The following is an 18,606-nucleotide window of genomic DNA, read 5'->3' as shown; positions in this document are numbered from 1 at the left end:
GGTTGTGATACAGCCTTGTCTCCTCACAGTCTCTCCGAGCTATGGAACTCCCAATCACGTCCGGTTGTGATACAGCCTTGTCTCGTCACAGTCTCTCCGAGCTATGGAACTCCCAATCACGTCCGGTTGTGATACAGCCTTGTCTCGTCACAGTCTCTCCGAGCTATGGAACTCCCAATCACGTCCGGTTGTGATACAGCCTTGTCTCGTCACAGTCTCTCCGAGCTATGGAACTCCCAATCACGTCCGGTTGTGATACAGCCTTGTCTCCTCACAGTCTCTCCGAGCTATGGAACTCCCAATCACGTCCGGTTGTGATACAGCCTTGTCTCGTCACAGTCTCTCCGAGCTATGGAACTCCCGATCACATCCGGTTGTGATACAGCCTTGTCTCGTCACAGTCTCTCCGAGCTATGGAACTCCCGATCACGTCCAGTAAAGATACAGCCTTGTCTCGTCACAGTCTCTCTGTGAATTCAAGTTGCCATCAATAAAATTGTATTCTATTTGTCTGCAGCTTATGTCTGCCCCATACCAAAACCCCACCTCCACCATGGGGCACCATGGAGCAAAACTGCTTGCCCACACGACGTCATTAACATCTGTCATCTGCCCTGTACAGTCAAAACCAGGTTCTGTGAAGAACACACTTCTCCAGTGTGCCAGTGGCCATCGAAGGTGAGCATTTGCCCACTGAAGTAGGTTACGATGCAGACCTGCAGTCAGGTCAAGACCCTGGTGAGGACAACGAGCACACAGATGAGCTTCCCTGAGATGGTTTTTGACAGTTTATGCAGAAATGATTTGGTTGTGCAAACCAACAGTTTCATCAGCTGTCCGGTGGCTAGTCTCAGATGATCACGCAGATGAAGAAGCTGGATGTGGAGGTCCTGGGCTGGCATGGTTACACGTGTTCTGCGGTTGTGAGACCAGTTGGATGTACAGCCAAATTCTCTAAAATGTCGTTGGAGGCGGCTTAAGGTCGAGAAATTAACATAAAATTCTCTGGCAACAGATCTGTTGGACATTTCTGCAGTCAGCTTGCCAATTGCACACTCCCTCAAAACTTGAGACATCTGTGGCATTGTGATGTGTGACAAAACTGCACATTTTAGAGTGGCCTTTTATTGATCCCAGCATAAGGTGCACCTATGTAATGATCATGTTGTTTAATCAGCTTGTTGATATGCCACACTTGTCAGGAGGATGGATTATCTTAGAAAAGGAGAAATGCTCACTAACAGGGATGAAAACACATTTGTGCCCAAAATTTGAGAGAAATAATATTTTTGTGGAAGATTTCTTGCATCTTTTATTTCAACTCATGAAACACTTTACATGTTGAGTTTATATATATCTTTTTTTGTTTGTTCAGTATACAACAAACACAAGTCTCAGTACACTTGAGAAAAGATTTATCAACCAGCTAATTCCCTGGGTAACATACAAACATCAGCCATTTAAAAATAAATCATAAAAACAGAGGCCAGGACAAGCAAAAGGTCCTACAACAATTTATCCTCACATCTCCTCGCCAAGTGGAACTCATCAGTGAGAGCCCAAGATTGGGTCTGCCAACACCAGGACGAGGGAGGCTCGATGCAGCAGGGACTTCAACTCCACAGCAGGCTCCCCAAGCAGTAATGAGGCCAGCCCCAGCACCAGGAGACAAGTCCAGCAGCGCAAACATCCACCCTCCAGCATTCCTGAGGAAGGAGCCAAAGATCTCTTCATACCACCAGGGTAAGACATTGAAAACTACCTGCTGAGGTTTGAACGAGTGGCCAAGATGTGACGGTGGCCAGAGGTACAATGAGCCTGCAATCTTGTCCCATTGCTCACAATTCAGTTTGTCTGTGATGTGTATGCCGAGGAACTTAAAACGTACTACCCTCTCCACTACTGTCCCATCGATGTGGATAGGGGGGTGCTCCCTCTGCTGTTTCCTGAAGTCCACAATCATCTCCTTAGTTTTGATGATGTTGAGTGTGAGGTTATTTTCCTGACACCACACCCCGAGGGGCCTCACCTCCTCCCTGTAGGCCGTCTCGTCGTTGTTGGTAATCAAGCTTACCACTGTAGTGTCGTCCGCAAACTTGATGATTGAGTTGGAGGCGTGCGTGGCCACGCGGTCATGGGTGAACAGGGAGTACAGGAGAGGGCTCCGAACGCACCTTTGTGGGGCCCCAATGTTGAGGATCAGCGGGGTGGAGATGTTGTTACCTCCCTCATCACCTGGGGGCGGCCCGTCAGGAAGTCCAGTACCCAGTTGCACAGGGCGGGGTCGAGACCCAGGGTCTCGAGCTTGATGACAAGTTTGGAGGGTACTATGTTGTTAAATGCTGAGCTGTAGTCGATGAACAGCATTCTCACATAGGTATTCCTCTTGTCCAGATGGGTTAGGGCAGTGTGCAGTGTGGTTGAGATTGCATCGTCTGTGGACCTATTTGGGCGGTAAGCAAATTGGAGTGGGTCTAGGGTGTCAGGTAGGGTGGAGGTGATATGGTCCTTGACTAGTCTCTCAAAGCACTTCATGATGACGGAAGTGAGTGCTATGGGGCGGTAGTCGTTTAGCTCAGTTACCTTAGCTTTCTTGGGAACAGGAACAATGGTGGCCCTCTTGAAGCATGTGGGAACAGCAGACTGGTATAGGGATTGATTGAATATGTCCGTAAACACACCAGCCAGCTGGTCTGCGCATGCTCTGAGGGCGCGGCTGGGGATGCCGTCTGGGCCTGCAGCCTTGCGAGGATTAACACGTTTAAATGTTTTACTCACGTTGGCTGCAGTGAAGGAGAGTCCGCATGTTTTGGTAGCGTGTCAGTGGCACTGTATTGTCCTCAAAGCGGGCAAAAAAGTTATTTAGTCTGCCTGGGAGCAAAACATCCTGGTCTGTGACGGGGCTGGTTTTCTTTTTGTAATCCGTGATTGACTGTAGACCCTGCCACATAACTCTTGTGTCTGAGCCGTTGAATTGCGACTCTACTTTGTCTATATACTGACTAAGCTTGTTTGATTGCCTTGTGGAGGGAATAGTTACACTGTTTGTATTAGGTCATGTTTCCGGTCACCTTGCCCTGATTAAAAGTAGTGGTTCGGCTTTCAGTTTCACGTGAATGCTGCCATCAATCCACGGTTTCTGTTTTGGGAATGTTTTAATTGTTGCTATGGGAACAACATCTTCAATGCACGTTCTAATGAACTTGCACACCGAATCAGCGTATTCGTCAATGTTGTTTTTCGCAGCAAAGCGGAACATATCCCAGTCCGGCCTCAGCGCGGGAGCTTCTTGTTTTAGCTTCTGTCTGTAGGCAGGGAGCAACAAAATGGAGCAGGCCTTGGACAAGGTCGTTAGCCACTATAGCCACTCCGTGTCCGGTGCAAAATCCAGAGCTTACGGCAGGAATCCGGTGATGTAGTGGCTTCTAGTCGTGTTAATGAAGAGTCCGGGAGGCATCAGCTGTGTAGCCGAGTGATCATCTGAAAAGCAGTCTCTAATAAGTACGACGCAACACGGAGTGCCTGGATGCAGCCCTTAGCCGTGGTATATTGGCAATATACCAATACGTTGATGGGAAAGCACTAGTTTGCTGGCACCATAATTTATGTTTATACTTTTGCGGCAGTACTGTTGTTTTGGAAATCACTATGTAAATAAACACCCTTGCACGGTGCTTTTGCAACTCCACCATTTGTAGAGTTTAAATTGTGACTGTTCCACTGGATGTCATAAGGTGAATGCACCAATCTGTAAGTCGCTCTGGATAAGAGCGTCTGCTAAATGACTTAAATGTAAATGTAAATTTAGTATAGACTTAAGTTACAATTATGTTTTTTCAGTTTAGCCTTCTGGCCTACAATACACAACAAATACCATGTGTATCTTTCACTATAGAATACTGCTATAATCAATTGTAAATCATTTTATGAACTTTAACACACTTTTAGTAGCTACTAGGATGTGAAAAAACTTGTATGACCTCTTTTATATAATCAATATATCTCTGTCATAGCTCCGAGTCACACAACAAACACACAACTCTCTCTCTCTCTCTCTCTCTCTCTCTCTCTCTCTCTCTCTCTCTCTCTCTCTCTCTCTCTCTCTCTCTCATACACACACACACACACACACACACAGAGAGATATTACCATTCTTACATAGCTGCATCTGTTTTTAATGTGGATTTAATGTAGCATGATATTTGAAAATGGACAGTGTGATGTGGATCTGGTATGTGTGTGTGAGGGATCAGTGGGGTGTTAGGGGGCAGCTGTCCTGTCCTCCCCACTCAAGGCTCTCTGTCTGGGTATATATATTATATCCACGTCCTGGAGTGTGTGTGTGTGTTAGAGCGTGTGTGTGTGTTAGAGCAGCAAAGCTCCATGTTGTGTAAACAACACCCTGGTTACGGTAACCAAGGCCTGCTGGGCTATATATATCGAACCCTTTACCTTGAGAGAGAGACAGAGAGAGTGATACTGGCTAGCTAGCTAACAGACTACTGAGATAGAATAGCTTCAACGCTAGCTAACAGGCATAGCCCACAGGCTAGCCAGGTAGTGATTGTTATAGCATAGCCCACATGTTAGCCAGCTAGTGATTGTGATAACATAGCCCGCAGGTAAGCCAGCAAGACATTGTGATAGCATAGCCCACAATTTAGTTTTGTCATTGTGATAGTATAGCCCACAGTTTAGTTTAGTCATTGTGATAGCATAGCCCACAGGTTAGCTAGATAGTGATTGTGATAGCATAACCCACAGGTTAGCCAGCTAGCGATTGTGATAGCATAGCCCACAGGTTAGCCAGCTAGTGATTGTGATAGCATAGCCTGCAGGTTAGCCGGCAAGACATTGTGATAGCATAGCCCACAGGTTTTTAGGTGTATAACTGTAGACCGTCCCCCTCACCCATACCCGGGCGCGAACCAGGAACCCTCTGCACACATCAACAACAGTCACCCACGAAGCATCGTTACCCATCGCTCCACAAAAGCCACGGCCCTTGCAGAGCAAGGGGAACTACTACTTCAAGGTCTCAGAGCAAGTGACGTCACCGATTGAAACGCTATTTAGCGCACACCACCGCTAACTAAGCTAGCCGTTTCACATCCGTTACACTCACCCCCCTTTTGACCTCCTCCTTTTCCGCAGCAACCAGTGATCCGGGTCACGACACCAATGTAACAGTATAACTTTAGACCGTCCCCTCGCCCATACCCGGGCGCGAACCAGGGACCCTCTGCACACATCAACAACATTCACCCACGAAGCATCGTTACCCATCGCTCCACAAAAGTCACAGCCCTTGCAGAGCAAGGGGAACTACTACTTCAAGGTCTCAGAGCAAGTGACGTCACCGATATTTAGCACGCACCACTGCTAACTAAGCTAGACGTTTCACATCCGTTACACAGGCAAGACATTGTGATAGCATAAAGGGGAAACGGGGATACCTATACATAACCCTGCTTAGCCAGCTAGCACTCAACAACTCTAGCGATTATATGAAGTAGTTGACTGAGGGTTGAATGTGTTTCAAACAACAGTCGAGACAACAGACCAGACAACCAGACCAGACAACAGACCAGGGCCCGGTTGAATAAAGCATCTTGTTTCCATTAAGATTTACCTTAAAGAATACTTTCCCCTTACCTGGGGGAAGTGTTTAAGGGTGTTGCATACAGGCATGTAGGGGGCAGCAGGTAGCCTAGCAGGTTTGAGAGGTGAGCCAGCAAATGGAAGGTTGCCAGTTTGAATCCAGGGTCCGACGAGAAAAATCTGATGGTAAATGATCTGGCAAACGGAGGGTTGCTGGTGTCAAATTCTAGAGGACATTGCCTGCCGTTGTGCCCTTGAGCAAGGTGCTTAACCCAGGGCCATCCCGCCCATTATGCAGGATTGGGCGGCCGCTTAGAGCAGCAGATTGATGAGGGAGGCATTTTCTGTGCTAAACTGACCAACAACACAAAATTCTTCCCCAAAACAATGATAACTTCTTTCAGCAAGTGGCATATGGGCTATTAAGGTGAGCATGATAAGCAGTACCCACTATGCCAATGGCAGGGGCACAAAACATGTATCGTGTTCATGCCCAGTGATCCTCTCCTGTACTGTTGAAGAGACAGCCCTGTGGCGCTCCACCAACACTCCGTCAAAGTCATGTAACATTAATAATGTCGTCTGTATGGAAGAAAGAGTATATTGCCTCTGTGGACTTTTCTGTAGCCTACAGGGCGACCAAATTTATGACAATCTCATGAGACACTCACTCACCAAGATGGCGCCGATAGACTTGGCAGCTTTGTTTCTAGCTGCTAAGCAACTTTGCACTATTTGTACAGTATATTTGCAGTATTTTACATTATTAGCCTAGAATGTTTTTTTTGCGTTATTACATATAGACGGAAATAACTTTTGGATATTAGAGTAATAGTAACTCACCAGCAATCCAACCAGAAATACGACTTTCACAATTGAATCCAACGCTTACGAGTATATTACTCTATAATGTTCAGTCCCTGGACGATAAAGTAGACCACCTCAGGGCGAAGATCTCCTTCCAGAGAGACATCAGGGACTTTAACATACTCTGTTTCACGGAATCACGGCTCTCTCCAGCTATACTGTCTCGTCCAAACAGCCAGCTGGGTTCTCAGTACATCGTGCAGACAGGAATAAAGAACCTTTCTTGGAAAAAGAAAGGCTGACATGTATGTTTCATGATTAACTACTTATGTTGTGATTGTGGTAACTCAAGTCCATTTGCTCACCCAACCTAGAATACCTCCCAATCAAATTTTGACTGTATTACCTCCCAAGAGAATTATTTTCGGTTATCGTCATAGCCGTGTATATCCCCCCTCAAGCCGATACCACGACGGCCCTCAAGTAACTACACTGGACTTAGCTCAAACTGGAAAACACATATTCTGTGGACGCATTTATTGTAGCTGGGGACTTTAACAAAGCAAATCTGATTAAAACGCTACCGAAGTTCAACACGTTGCCTGTAGTACCCGCACTTCAAAAACTCTCAACCTTTGATACTCACCCTTCTGAGATGTCTACAAGGCCCTCCCCCGCCCTCCCTTCAGCAAATCAGATCACAACTCCATTCTGCTCCTCCCTTCCTATAGGCAGAAACTCAAACAGGAAGTACCCATGCTAAGGTCTACTCAACACTGGACTGACCAATCAGGATCCATGCTTCAAGATTGTTTAGGATATGTTCCGTGTTGCCTCTGAGAATAACATTGACGTTGTGACTGAGTTCATCAAGAAGTGTATAGGGATGGTGATCCCACTGTGATTATTTAATCCAAACCAAAAACCATGGACAGATGGAAGCATTCGCGCAAAACTGAATGCACGAACCACCACATTTAACCACGGCAAGGTGATTGGGAATATGGTTTAATACAAACAGTGCACTCTGTAATGTAACGAAAAAAGGAACAAGTCAGTACAGAGACAAGGCAGAGTCGCAATTCAGTGTCTCAGACACGAGACGTATGTGTCAGGGACTCCAGGCAATCCCGGATTACAAAGGGAAAACCAGCCATGTTGCGAACACCGACATCTTGTTGGGCTGTATCACTACCTGGTATGGCAACTGCACCATCTGCAACTGCAGGGCTCTCCAGAGGTTGGTGCGGTATGCCCAACGCTTCACTGGGGGCACACTGCCTGCCCTCTAGGACATCACAAGAAGGCCAAAAAGATCATCAAGGACATCAACCACCCGAGCCACAGCCTGTTCATCCCTTTATTAAGGCAATGTCAGTACAGGTGAATCAAAGCCGGGACCGAGAGACTGAAAAACAGCCTCTATCTCAAGGACATCAAACTCTTAAATAGCCATCACTAGCCGACCTCCTACCCAGTACCCTTCCCGACTACCACCCGGTTACTCAACCTTGCACCTTAGAATCTGCTGTACATAGACATCGGCCACTGGTCACTTTAATAATGTTTACATACTGTTGTACTCATTTCATATGTATATACTGTATTCTAGTCAAGGCCATCCTATTTAACTATTGCTGTATATATACCATCACATATATATACTATTCTATAAATATACTAAATATCATATCCACATACTGCCCATGTCTATATATACCATCACATATATATATATATATACTATTCTACGTATTCTATAGATATACTAAATATTATATCCACATACTGTCCATGACTATACATCCCATCACATATATATATGTATATAAACCAATATTTGGCGGCAGGGTAGCCTAGTGGTTAGAGCGTTGGACTAGTAACCGAAAGGTTGCAAGTTCAAATCCCCGATTTGACAAGATGCAAATCTGTTGTTCTGCCCCTGAACAGGCAGTTAGGCTGTTCCTAGGCCATCATTGAAGATAAGAATTTGTTCTTAACCGACTTGCCTAGTAAAATAAAGGTAAAAAAATATATTTGTTTATACTCTGGACTCTGACATTGCTCATCATTATATTTATCTATTTCTTAATTGCATTCATTCACTTTTAGATTTGTGTGTGTTGTTGTGAATTGTTAGTTATTACTGCACAGTTGGAGCTAGAAACATAAGCATTTCGCTACTCCCACAATAATCTGCTAAATATGTGTATGTGATAAAATGTTATTCCATTTGATTTTTTTTTACATCACACTTGATTTCGATCAACATTTACATTTACATTTAAGTCATTTAGCAGACGCTCTTATCCAGAGCGACTTACAAATTGGTGCATTCACCTTATGACATCCAGTGGAACAGTCACTTTACAATAGTGCATCTAAATCTTAAAGGGGGGGGGGGTGAGAGGGATTACTTATCCTATCCTAGGTATTCCTTAAAGAGGTGGGGTTTCAGGTCTCTCCGGAAGGTGGTGATTGACTCCGCTGTCCTGGCGTCGTGAGGGAGTTTGTTCCACCATTGGGGGGCCAGAGCAGCGAACAGTTTTGACTGGGCTGAGCGGGATTTGATAGCCTAAATGGCGCCCTATCAAATCAGAATACTCTTTGATGTGAATATGAATGAAAATATCCTAAAAATAGGACAGGTAAAGGACAGAATGGACAACAACTTATGGAATCAAATTAGGCTACTCACAACTGCTGTCCGGGAGTTTCACTTAGTGGGATAAAATGGCAATATAATTAGTCATTTCAAATCTGTATTTGTCCAATTCTGAGCTGATCGTGACGAAGAAGAACATGCGAACTGCATTTTCCAAGAAAATGCGACGCCTGACAACATGGGTAGCTGAGATAGGCAGCGAGTGAGTTTCAATTTTGTAGAAGCTCATGTACAATGTCAGAGTTCGGAATATAATATATACTCAGTATCCAGTTTATTAGGTACACAACCCCAGACAGGCATCGAGGCATTCAGTTGCAGTTCCATTGAACGTTAGACTGGGTAAAAAGAGTTATATAAGAGATTTTGAGCGTGATATGATTGACGGTGCCAGGCATGCCGGTTTCAGTGTCTCAGAAATGTCCTCCTGGGCTTTTCATGCACGACAGTGCAATGTTTCTACAACTTGATTAGAGTCCACCAGTGGTAAATTGACTTGATTGGACATGATTTGGAAAGGCACCTGTCTATATAAAGTCCCACAGTTGAACGTGCATGTCAGAGCAGAAACCAAGCCATGAGGTCGAAGGAATTGTCCGTAGAGCTCCGAGACAGGATTGTGTTGAAGCACAGAATTGGGGAAGGGTACCAAAAAATGTCTGCAGTCTGCAGGTCCCCAAGAACACAGTAGCCTTCATCATTCTTAAATGGAAGAAGTTTGGAACCACCAAGACTCTTCCTAGTCCTGGTCGCCCAGCAGAACTGAGCAATTGGTTGAGAAGGGCCTTGGTCAGGCTGGTGACCAAGAACTGATGGTCACTCAGACAGAGCTCTAGAGTTCCTCTGTGGAGATGGGAGAACCTTCCAGAAGGACAACCACCTCTGCAGCACTCCACCAATCAGGCCTTTATGGTAGAGTGGCCAGATGGAAGGCACTCCTTAGTAGAAGGCACATGACAGCCGGTTGGAGTTTGTCAAAAGGCACCTAAAGACTTGAAGACCATGAGAAACAAGATTCTCTGGTCTGATGAAACCAAGATTGAGCTCTTTGACCTGAATGCCAAGTGTCACGTCTGGAGGAAACCTGTCACCTTCCCTATGTTGAAGCATGGTGGTGGCAGCATCATGCTGTGTGGATGTTTTTCAGCTACAAGAACTGGGAGAATAGTCAGGATCGATGGAAAGATGAATGAAGCCCTAAGGACCTCAGACTAGGGTGAAGGTTCACCTTCTAACAGGACAACGACCCTAAGCGCGCAGCTAAGACAGTGCAGAAGTGACTTCGGGACAAGTCTCTGAATGTCCTTGAGTGGCCCAGCCAGAGCCCAGACTTGAGCCAGAGCCCAGACTTGAACCCAATCTAACATCTCTAAAGAGACTTGAAATTAGCTGGGCAGCAACGCTCCCCATCCAACCTGACCGCGCTTGAGAGGAGCTGCAGAGAACAATGGGAGAAACTTTCCAAATACAGGTATGCCAAGCTTGTAGCGTCATACCCAAGAAGACTTGATTGAGGCTGTAATCGCTGCCAAAGGTGCTTCAATAAAGTACTGAGTGAAGGGTCTGAATACTTACGTAAAAGTGATATTTAAGGTTTTTATTTGTAATACTTTTGCTGCAATTTCTAAAAACCTATTTTTGCTTTGTTGTTATGGGGTATTGTGTGTAGATTGATGAAGGGGGAAAATGATGTAATCCATTTTAGAATAAGGCTGTAACGTAATTATTTGGGGGGAAAGGTCACAAATATTGCTGTTGGGATGGCACACTGTGATATTTCACCCAATCGATATGGGAGTTTATCAAAATTGGATTTGTTTTCGAAATTCTATGCGGGCCTACGTAATCTAAGGGAAATATGTGTCTCTAATATGGTCATACATTTGGCAGGAGGTTAGGTAGTGCAGCTTAGTTTCCACCTCATTTGTGGGCAGTGTGCACAAAGCCTGTCTTCTCTTGAGAGCCAGGACTGATGCTCTCAATAGCAAGGCTATAGCAAGGCTATCCTCACTGAATCTGTAAGTGGTCAGGTGTTCTGCCACTATGTACTCTCTGTTTAGGGCCAAATAGCATTCTGCTCAGATTTTTTGTTAATTCTTTCCAATGTGTCAAGTAATTATCTTTTTGTTTTCTCATGATTTGGTTGTGTATAATTGTGTTGCTGTCCTGGGACTCTGTGAGGTCTGTTTGTGTTTATGAACAGAACCCCAGGACCAGCTTGCTTAGGGGACTCTTCTCTGTAGGTGATGGCTTTGTTATGGAAGGTTTGGGAATCGCTTTCATTTAGCTGGTTATAGAATTTTGATTTTGATAATTAGCAAGAATCCCTAAAATTCTGCTCTGCATGCATTTTTTGGAGTTTTAAGTTGTACACATAATATTTTTGCAGAATTCTGCATGTAGTCTCAATTTTGTAAATAATTGTTTGTGACCAGACCCCAGACCTCACAACCATAAAGGACAAGGGGTTCTATAACTGATTCAAGTCGTTTTAGCCCAGATCCTAATTTGTATGTCAAATTTGATGTTCCTTTTGATGGCATAGAAGGCCCTTCTTGGTCTCTCAGATCGTTCACAGCTTTGTGGAAGTTACCTGTGCCGATGTTTAGGCAGAGATATGTATAGTTATTTATGTGCTCTAGGGCAACTGTGTCAACATGGAATTTGTATTTAAGGTCCTGGCAACTGAACTTTACTTGGAACACCATTATTTTTGTCTTACAGACATTTACTGTCAGGGCCCAGGTCTGACAGATTCTATGCAGAAGGTCTAGGTGGTGCTATTGGTCCTCCTTGGTTGGAGACAGAAGCACCAGATCATCAGCAAACAGTAGACATTTGATATTTGATTTTAGTATACACTTGCAAGTTCCACGCATATGAGGAAGCAGCATCACAGGCAGCCCAGATCTTTATTCCATTGGTTTTAGAAGGTATGTACTGCCTGAAGGGACAGCGGCCCCTAAATTGCATAAGCTGTCATCAACAGTAACGTTGGGCCCAGAGTTGTAAAACAGGGGAAAGTGGTCCACCCACATGTCCCACACTGATCTGATTGCAGCTAGCTTGTCTCTCTGCTGTCAAACTGGTGCATAGGTTATCGAAGTGGATATTTCTGGAAATAATGTGGAAGTTTTCCAGAGATGTTGCATGGAAAAGTCGTTTTCTAGTTTCTGCATCCCACAGGGATTCTGTGGATTCCCCATTTGACTTGAAAACACCAGCAAGGATTAGAACCCCAAAGTATGCATGTAAATGAGTTTGGTCCTTCTCCTTCCATCTCTCTCCAAAAACACGCCTTCCCTCCAAAATAGTGCAGTCCAGAATGATTTTCTGGATGGTGTCTGGGATGAACATTTCAAAAGAAGACTTTATGTCCTGCACATGAGTACCGCCATCTGCATCGGCCCTGGTTGTATCCTTATCACATTGGCAACTGAGGGGGGGCTCATTCCTTGGGCAAGAAGACCATTACATTTCAAAAAGTTTTGACATCCATAATTCTCCTCCTGCAGACTGCTGATGAGCTGGACCTGGGGCTGGCTGAGGGTTGACCTCATCCTCTTCTTCCAACTCACTGTCAGACTCCGAATTGACATAGACACAATCCTCATATTCTGAAAATTCTTCATCCTCCTTCCACACTGGCTTCTCTCTCTGCATATTTATTTTTTACTCTAAGGCCCTCTAAGCAGAGATCATTTTTTTGCCATACTGATTGATTGGGATAAGGAGCCACACATGCAAAGCTATTTATTTGTTGTGTTCCTCCCTCAATTTGCACCTGGCAGGGGTAGAGTTTGGGAAAATACAGATTTTTTTTACAATGTATCTTCCAGGTTCCCGCAAGAGATTGTGTAGTTTCACACACTACAAAGTGTAAAAAGTGCAAGAAAAGCGGGAGACAGGCAGACAGGCAGGGAGATGGACAGGTTCTTGGTGCTGTGTTGAAACAGCAGACCCAGGAAGGAGGAGGAAGACAGAGTGAAGGCACACAGCAAATCTTTTTGTTTCATTTGTACTTGTTTTCACCTACACACACACTTTTCCACACTTTTATTACCCTCGGGTCCAGTGGACCCAAAAACCACAAACATTTTAAGTATAGCCAATTGGAATTTGTGGTCAGTATATTTGATCATTTTATGTATCATTTCCATCAACACTAAAGGCCTTTTTGGTTGGAGGGTTTGTATTTTGTCCTGTAGTTCAATCAATTGAATTGGAGAATCCAGTGGGTTCTGGTAGCCTTCAATAGTTGATTCTAGGATTGACATTTGATCATGTATATGTTTTTGCTGCTTGTTCTTTGTTATAGAGCGAGAAAGATTAGAGAAGTGGTTCATCCATACATCTCGGTTTTGATGGATAACTGTTGGTGCTTGTTCAGTGTGTTCCAATTTTCCCAGAAGTGCTCTATGGATTCTTCTCTCTCTCTCTCTCTCTCTCTCTCTCTCTCTCTCTCTCTCTCTCTCTCTCTCTCTCTCTCTCTCTCTCTCTCTCTCTCTCTCTCTCTCTCTCTCCCCCACCCTTCTCTCCACTCCCCTCTCCCCCTCTCTCTCTCCTACTCTCTCCACTCCCTCTCCCTCCTTCTCTGTCCATTCCCTCCCCCTCTCCCACTCTCTCCCATATTCTTGAACTTTCTCGCTCTCTCTCTCTCTCTCTCTCTCTCTCTCTCTCTCTCTCTCTCTCTCTCTCTCTCTCTCTCTCTCTCTCTCTCTCTCTCTCTCTCTCTCTCTCTCTCTCTCTCTCTCTCTCTCTCCTCTCCCTCCCTCTTTATCCCTCCCCCACACTCTCTCCCCCTTTCTCTCCCCCTCTCTATCTCTCCTCTTTCTTCTCTCTCTCCCCCTCTATCTATACTTCCTCTCTCTGTCTGTTAAATTATTCAGGTGTTAGTTTTGTACCTGCCTCTCTCTTTGGGAGTCGCCAGGCAACTGAAAGACTATCCCAGGCCCCTGAACCAACCCACATGACAGCAATGCCCCCCCCCCCCCCCCACACACACACACACACACACACACACACACACACACACACACACACACACACACACACACACACACACACACACACACACACACACACACACACACACACACACACACACACACACACACACACACACACACACACACACTCACAAACAAACACACTCAGTCTCTCACCAGTCCTGTCTGGTCTAATCTCGTCAGTTTGATCTGAGCCAGGCTCTCCCACCTGTATAACTCTAACCCTAACCCTTCTCAATGCTTTGTATTTCCTGCAGGATAGTTGACTGACTGAACAAGCAGCATGTCTAAACCATCGTCCAACGTCAAAGCCCTGCAGGTAGGAGTGTGTGTGTGTGTGTGTATAATTTCTCTCAATAAAATATAGTACTGTTTTGAATCCATCTACAGTAGTTATTTTGTTTAAAATATAAATGACACTACAGAGGGACCTCCTCACTAAAACCTGTAGCTCTCCCAGTGGTCTAGTGTAGTTAGAGCTGGGTTAGAGATACAACCTGTAGCTCTCCCACTGGTCTAGTGTAGTTAGATGCCAGTGGTCTAGTGTAGTTAGAGCTGGGTTAGAGATACAACCTGTAGCTCTCCCACTGGTCTAGTGTAGTTAGAGCTGGGTTAGATATACAACCTGTAGCTCTCCCAGTGGTCTAGTGTAGTTAGATGCCAGTGGTCTAGTGTAGTTAGAGCTGGGTTAGATATACAACCTGTAGCTCTCCCAGTGGTCTAGTGTAGTTAGAGCTGGGTTAGAGATACAACCTGTAGCTCTCCCAGTGGTCTAGTGTAGTTAGAGCTGGGTTAGATATACAACCTGTAGCTCTCCCAGTGGTCTAGTGTAGTTAGATGCCAGTGGTCTAGTGTAGTTAGAGCTGGGTTAGAGATACAACCTGTAGCTCTCCCAGTGGTCTAGTGTAGTTAGATGCCAGTGGTCTAGTGTAGTTAGAGCTGGGTTAGAGATACAACCTGTAGCTCTCCCAGTGGTCTAGTGTAGTTAGAGCTGGGTTAGAGATACAACCTGTAGCTCTCCCAGTGGTCTAGTGTAGTTAGAGCTGGGTTAGAGATACAACCTGTAGTTCTCCCAGTGGTCTAGTGTAGTTAGAGCTGGGTTAGAGATACAACCTGTAGCTCTCCCACTGGGCAAAGACATCAGTTCAACATCTGGCTTTGATTTACATTTGGTTGAGTTCAATGTGAATTCATACATTTTTTAAAACATTTAAGTCATTTAGCAGACGCTCTTATCCAGAGCGACTTACAAATTGGTGCATTCACCTTATGACATCCAGTGGAACAGTCACTTTACAATGGTGCATCTAAATCTTAAAGGGGGGGGGTGAGAAGGATTACTTATCCTGTCCTAGGTATTCCTTAAAGAGGTGGGGTTTCAGGTGTCTCCGGAAGGTGGTGATTGACTCCGCTGTCCTGGCGTCGTGAGGGAGTTTGTTCCACCATTGGGGGGCCAGAGCAGCGAACAGTTTTGACTGGGCTGAGCGGGAACTGTACTTCCTCAGTGGTAGGGAGGCGAGCAGGCCAGAGGTGGATGAACGCAGTGCCCTTGTTTGGGTGTAGGGCCTGATCAGAGCCTGGAGGTACTGAGGTGCCGTTCCCCTCACAGCTCCGTAGGCAAGCACCATGGTCTTGTAGCGGATGCGAGCTTCAACTGGAAGCCAGTGGAGAAAGCGGAGGAGCGGGGTGACGTGAGAGAACTTGGGAAGGTTGAACACCAGACGGGCTGCGGCGTTCTGGATGAGTTGTACGGGTTTAATGGCACAGGCAGGGAGCCCAGCCAATAGCGAGTTGCAGTAATCCAGACGGGAGATGACAAGTGCCTGGATTAGGACCTGCGCCGCTTCCTGTGTGAGGCAGGGTCGTACTCTGCGGATGTTGTAGAGCATGAACCTACAGGAACGGGCCACCGCCTTGATGTTAGTTGAGAACGACAGGGTGTTGTCCAGGATCACGCCAAGGTTCTTAGCACTCTGGGAGGAGGACACAATGGAGTTGTCAACCGTGATGGCGAGATCATGGAACGGGCAGTCCTTCCCCGGGAGGAAGAGCAGCTCCGTCTTGCCGAGGTTCAGCTTGAGGTGGTGATCCGTCATCCACACTGATATGTCTGCCAGACATGCAGAGATGCGATTCGCCACCTGGTCATCAGAAGGGGGAAAGGAGAAGATTAATTGTGTGTCGTCTGCATAGCAATGATAGGAGAGACCATGTGAGGTTATGACAGAGCCAAGTCACTTGGTGTATAGCGAGAATAGGAGAGGGCCTAGAACAGAGCCCTGGGGGACACCAGTGGTGAGAGCGCGTGGTGAGGAGACAGATTCTCGCCACGCCACCTGGTAGGAGTGACCTGTCAGGTAGGACGCAATCCAAGCGTGGGCCACGCCGGAGATGCCCAACTCGGAGAGGGTGGAGAGAAGGATCTGATGGTTCACAGTATCGAAGGCAGCCGATAGGTCTAGAAGGATGAGAGCAGAGGAGAGAGTTAGCTTTAGCAGTGCGGAGCGCCTCCGTGATACAGAGAAGAGCAGTCTCAGTTGAATGACTAGTCTTGAAACCTGACTGATTTGGATCAAGAAGGTCATTCAGAGAGAGATAGCGGGAGAGCTGGCCAAGGACGGCACGTTCAAGAGTTTTGGAGAGAAAAGAAAGAAGGGATACTGGTCTGTAATTGTTGACATCGGAGGGATCGAGTGTAGGTTTTTTCAGAAGGGGTGCAACTCTCGCTCTCTTGAAGACGGAAGGGACATAGCCAACGGTCAGGGATGAGTTGATGAGCGAGGTGAGGTAAGGGAGAAGGTCTCCGGAAATGGTCTGGAGAAGAGAGGAGGGGATAGGGTCAAGCGGGCAGGTTGTTGGGCGGCCGGCCGTCACAAGACGCGAGATTTCATCTGGAGAGAGGGGAGAAAGAGGTCAGAGCACAGGGTAGGGCAGTGTGAGCAGAACCAGCGGTGTTTGACTGAGCGAACGTGGATCGGATGTCGTCGACCTTCTTTTCAAAATGGTTGACGAAGTCATCTGCAGAGAGGGAGGAGGGGGGGGGGGGGGGGATTCAGGAGGGAGGAGAAGGTGGCAAAGAGCTTCCTAGGGTTAGAGGCAGATGCTTGGAATTTAGAGTGGTAGAAAGTGGCTTTAGCAGCAGAGACAGAGGAGGAAAATGTAGAGAGGAGGGAGTGAAAGGATGCCAGGTCCGCAGGGAGGCGAGTTTTCCTCCATTTCCGCTCGGCTGCCCGGAGCCCTGTTCTGTGAGCTCGCAATGAGTCGTCGAGCCAAGGAGCGGGAGGGGAGGACCGAGCCGGCCTAGAGGATAGGGGACATAGAGAGTCAAAGGATGCAGAAAGGGAGGAGAGGAGGGTTGAGGAGACAGAATCAGGAGATAGGTTGGAGAAGGTTTGAGCAGAGGGAAGAGATGATAGGATGGAAGAGGAGAGAGTAGCGGGGGAGAGAGAGCGAAGGTTGGGACGGCGCGATACCATCCGAGTAGGGGCAGTGTGGGAGGTGTTGGATGAGAGCGAGAGGGAAAAGGATACAAGGTAGTGGTCGGAGACTTGGAGGGGAGTTGCAATGAGGTTAATGGAAGAACAGCATCTAGTAAAGATGAGGTCGAGCGTATTGCCTGCCCTGTGAGTAGGGGGGGAAGGTGAGAGGGTGAGGTCAAAAGAGGAGAGGAGTGGAAAGAAGGAGGCAGAGAGGAATGAGTCAAAGGTAGACGTGGGGAGGTTAAAGTCGCCCAGAACTGTGAGAGGTGAGCCGTCCTCAGGAAAGGAGCTTATCAAGGCATCATGCTCATTGATGAACTCTCCGAGGGAACCTGGAGGGCGATAAATGATAAGGATGTTAAGCTTGAAAGGGCTGGTAACTGTGACAGCATGGAATTCAAAGGAGGCGATAGACAGATGGGTAAGGGGAGAAAGACAGAATGACCACTTGGGAGAGATGAGGATCCCGGTGCCACCACCCCGCTGACCAGAAGCTCTCGGGGTGTGCGAGAACACGTGGGCGGACGAAGAGAGAGCAGTAGGAGTAGCAGTGTTGTCTGTGGTGATCCATGTTTCCGTCAGTGCCAAGAAGTCGAGGGACTGGAGGGAGGCATAGGCTGAGATGAACTCTGCCCTGTTGGCCGCAGATCGGCAGTTCCAGAGGCTACCGGAGACCTGGAACTCCACGTGGGTCGTGCGCGCTGGGACCACCAGATTAGGGTGGCTGCGGCCACGTGGTGTGGAGCGTTTGTATGGTCTGTGCAGAGAGGAGAGAACAGGGATAGACAGACACATAGTTGACAGGCTACAGAAGAGGCTACGCTAATGCAAAGGAGATTGGAATGACAAGTGGACTACACGTCTCGAATGTTCAGAAAGTTAAGCTTACGTAGCAAGAATCTTATTGACTAAAATGATTAAAATGATACAGTACTGCTGAAGTAGGCTAGCTGGCAGTGGCTGCGTTGTTGACTTTGTAGGCTAGCTGGCAGTGGCTGCGTTGTTGACACTACACTAATCAAGTCGTTCCGTTGAGTGTAATAGT

General features: G+C 46.6%; 1 protein-coding gene across 3 annotated transcripts in view; it reads left to right on the top strand.

Moving 5' to 3' along the window:
* The window catches only part of smpx (small muscle protein X-linked), a 36,161-nt gene that overhangs the window by 4,464 nt on the left and 13,091 nt on the right, over positions 1 to 18,606 (top strand). For all 3 annotated transcript variants that reach the window (XM_046355383.1, XM_046355381.1, XM_046355382.1), the window contains exon 2: positions 14,340 to 14,401. In XM_046355383.1, coding sequence (XP_046211339.1) covers positions 14,366 to 14,401 — 36 coding nt within the window. In that variant the 5' untranslated portion in view covers positions 14,340 to 14,365. The remainder of the gene's footprint in view (positions 1 to 14,339; positions 14,402 to 18,606) is intronic.

This window comes from Oncorhynchus gorbuscha, linkage group LG07 (assembly GCF_021184085.1).
Source record: "Oncorhynchus gorbuscha isolate QuinsamMale2020 ecotype Even-year linkage group LG07, OgorEven_v1.0, whole genome shotgun sequence".
Lineage (NCBI taxonomy): Eukaryota > Metazoa > Chordata > Actinopteri > Salmoniformes > Salmonidae > Oncorhynchus > Oncorhynchus gorbuscha.
This window is presented reverse-complemented; position numbering and strand designations above follow the sequence as displayed.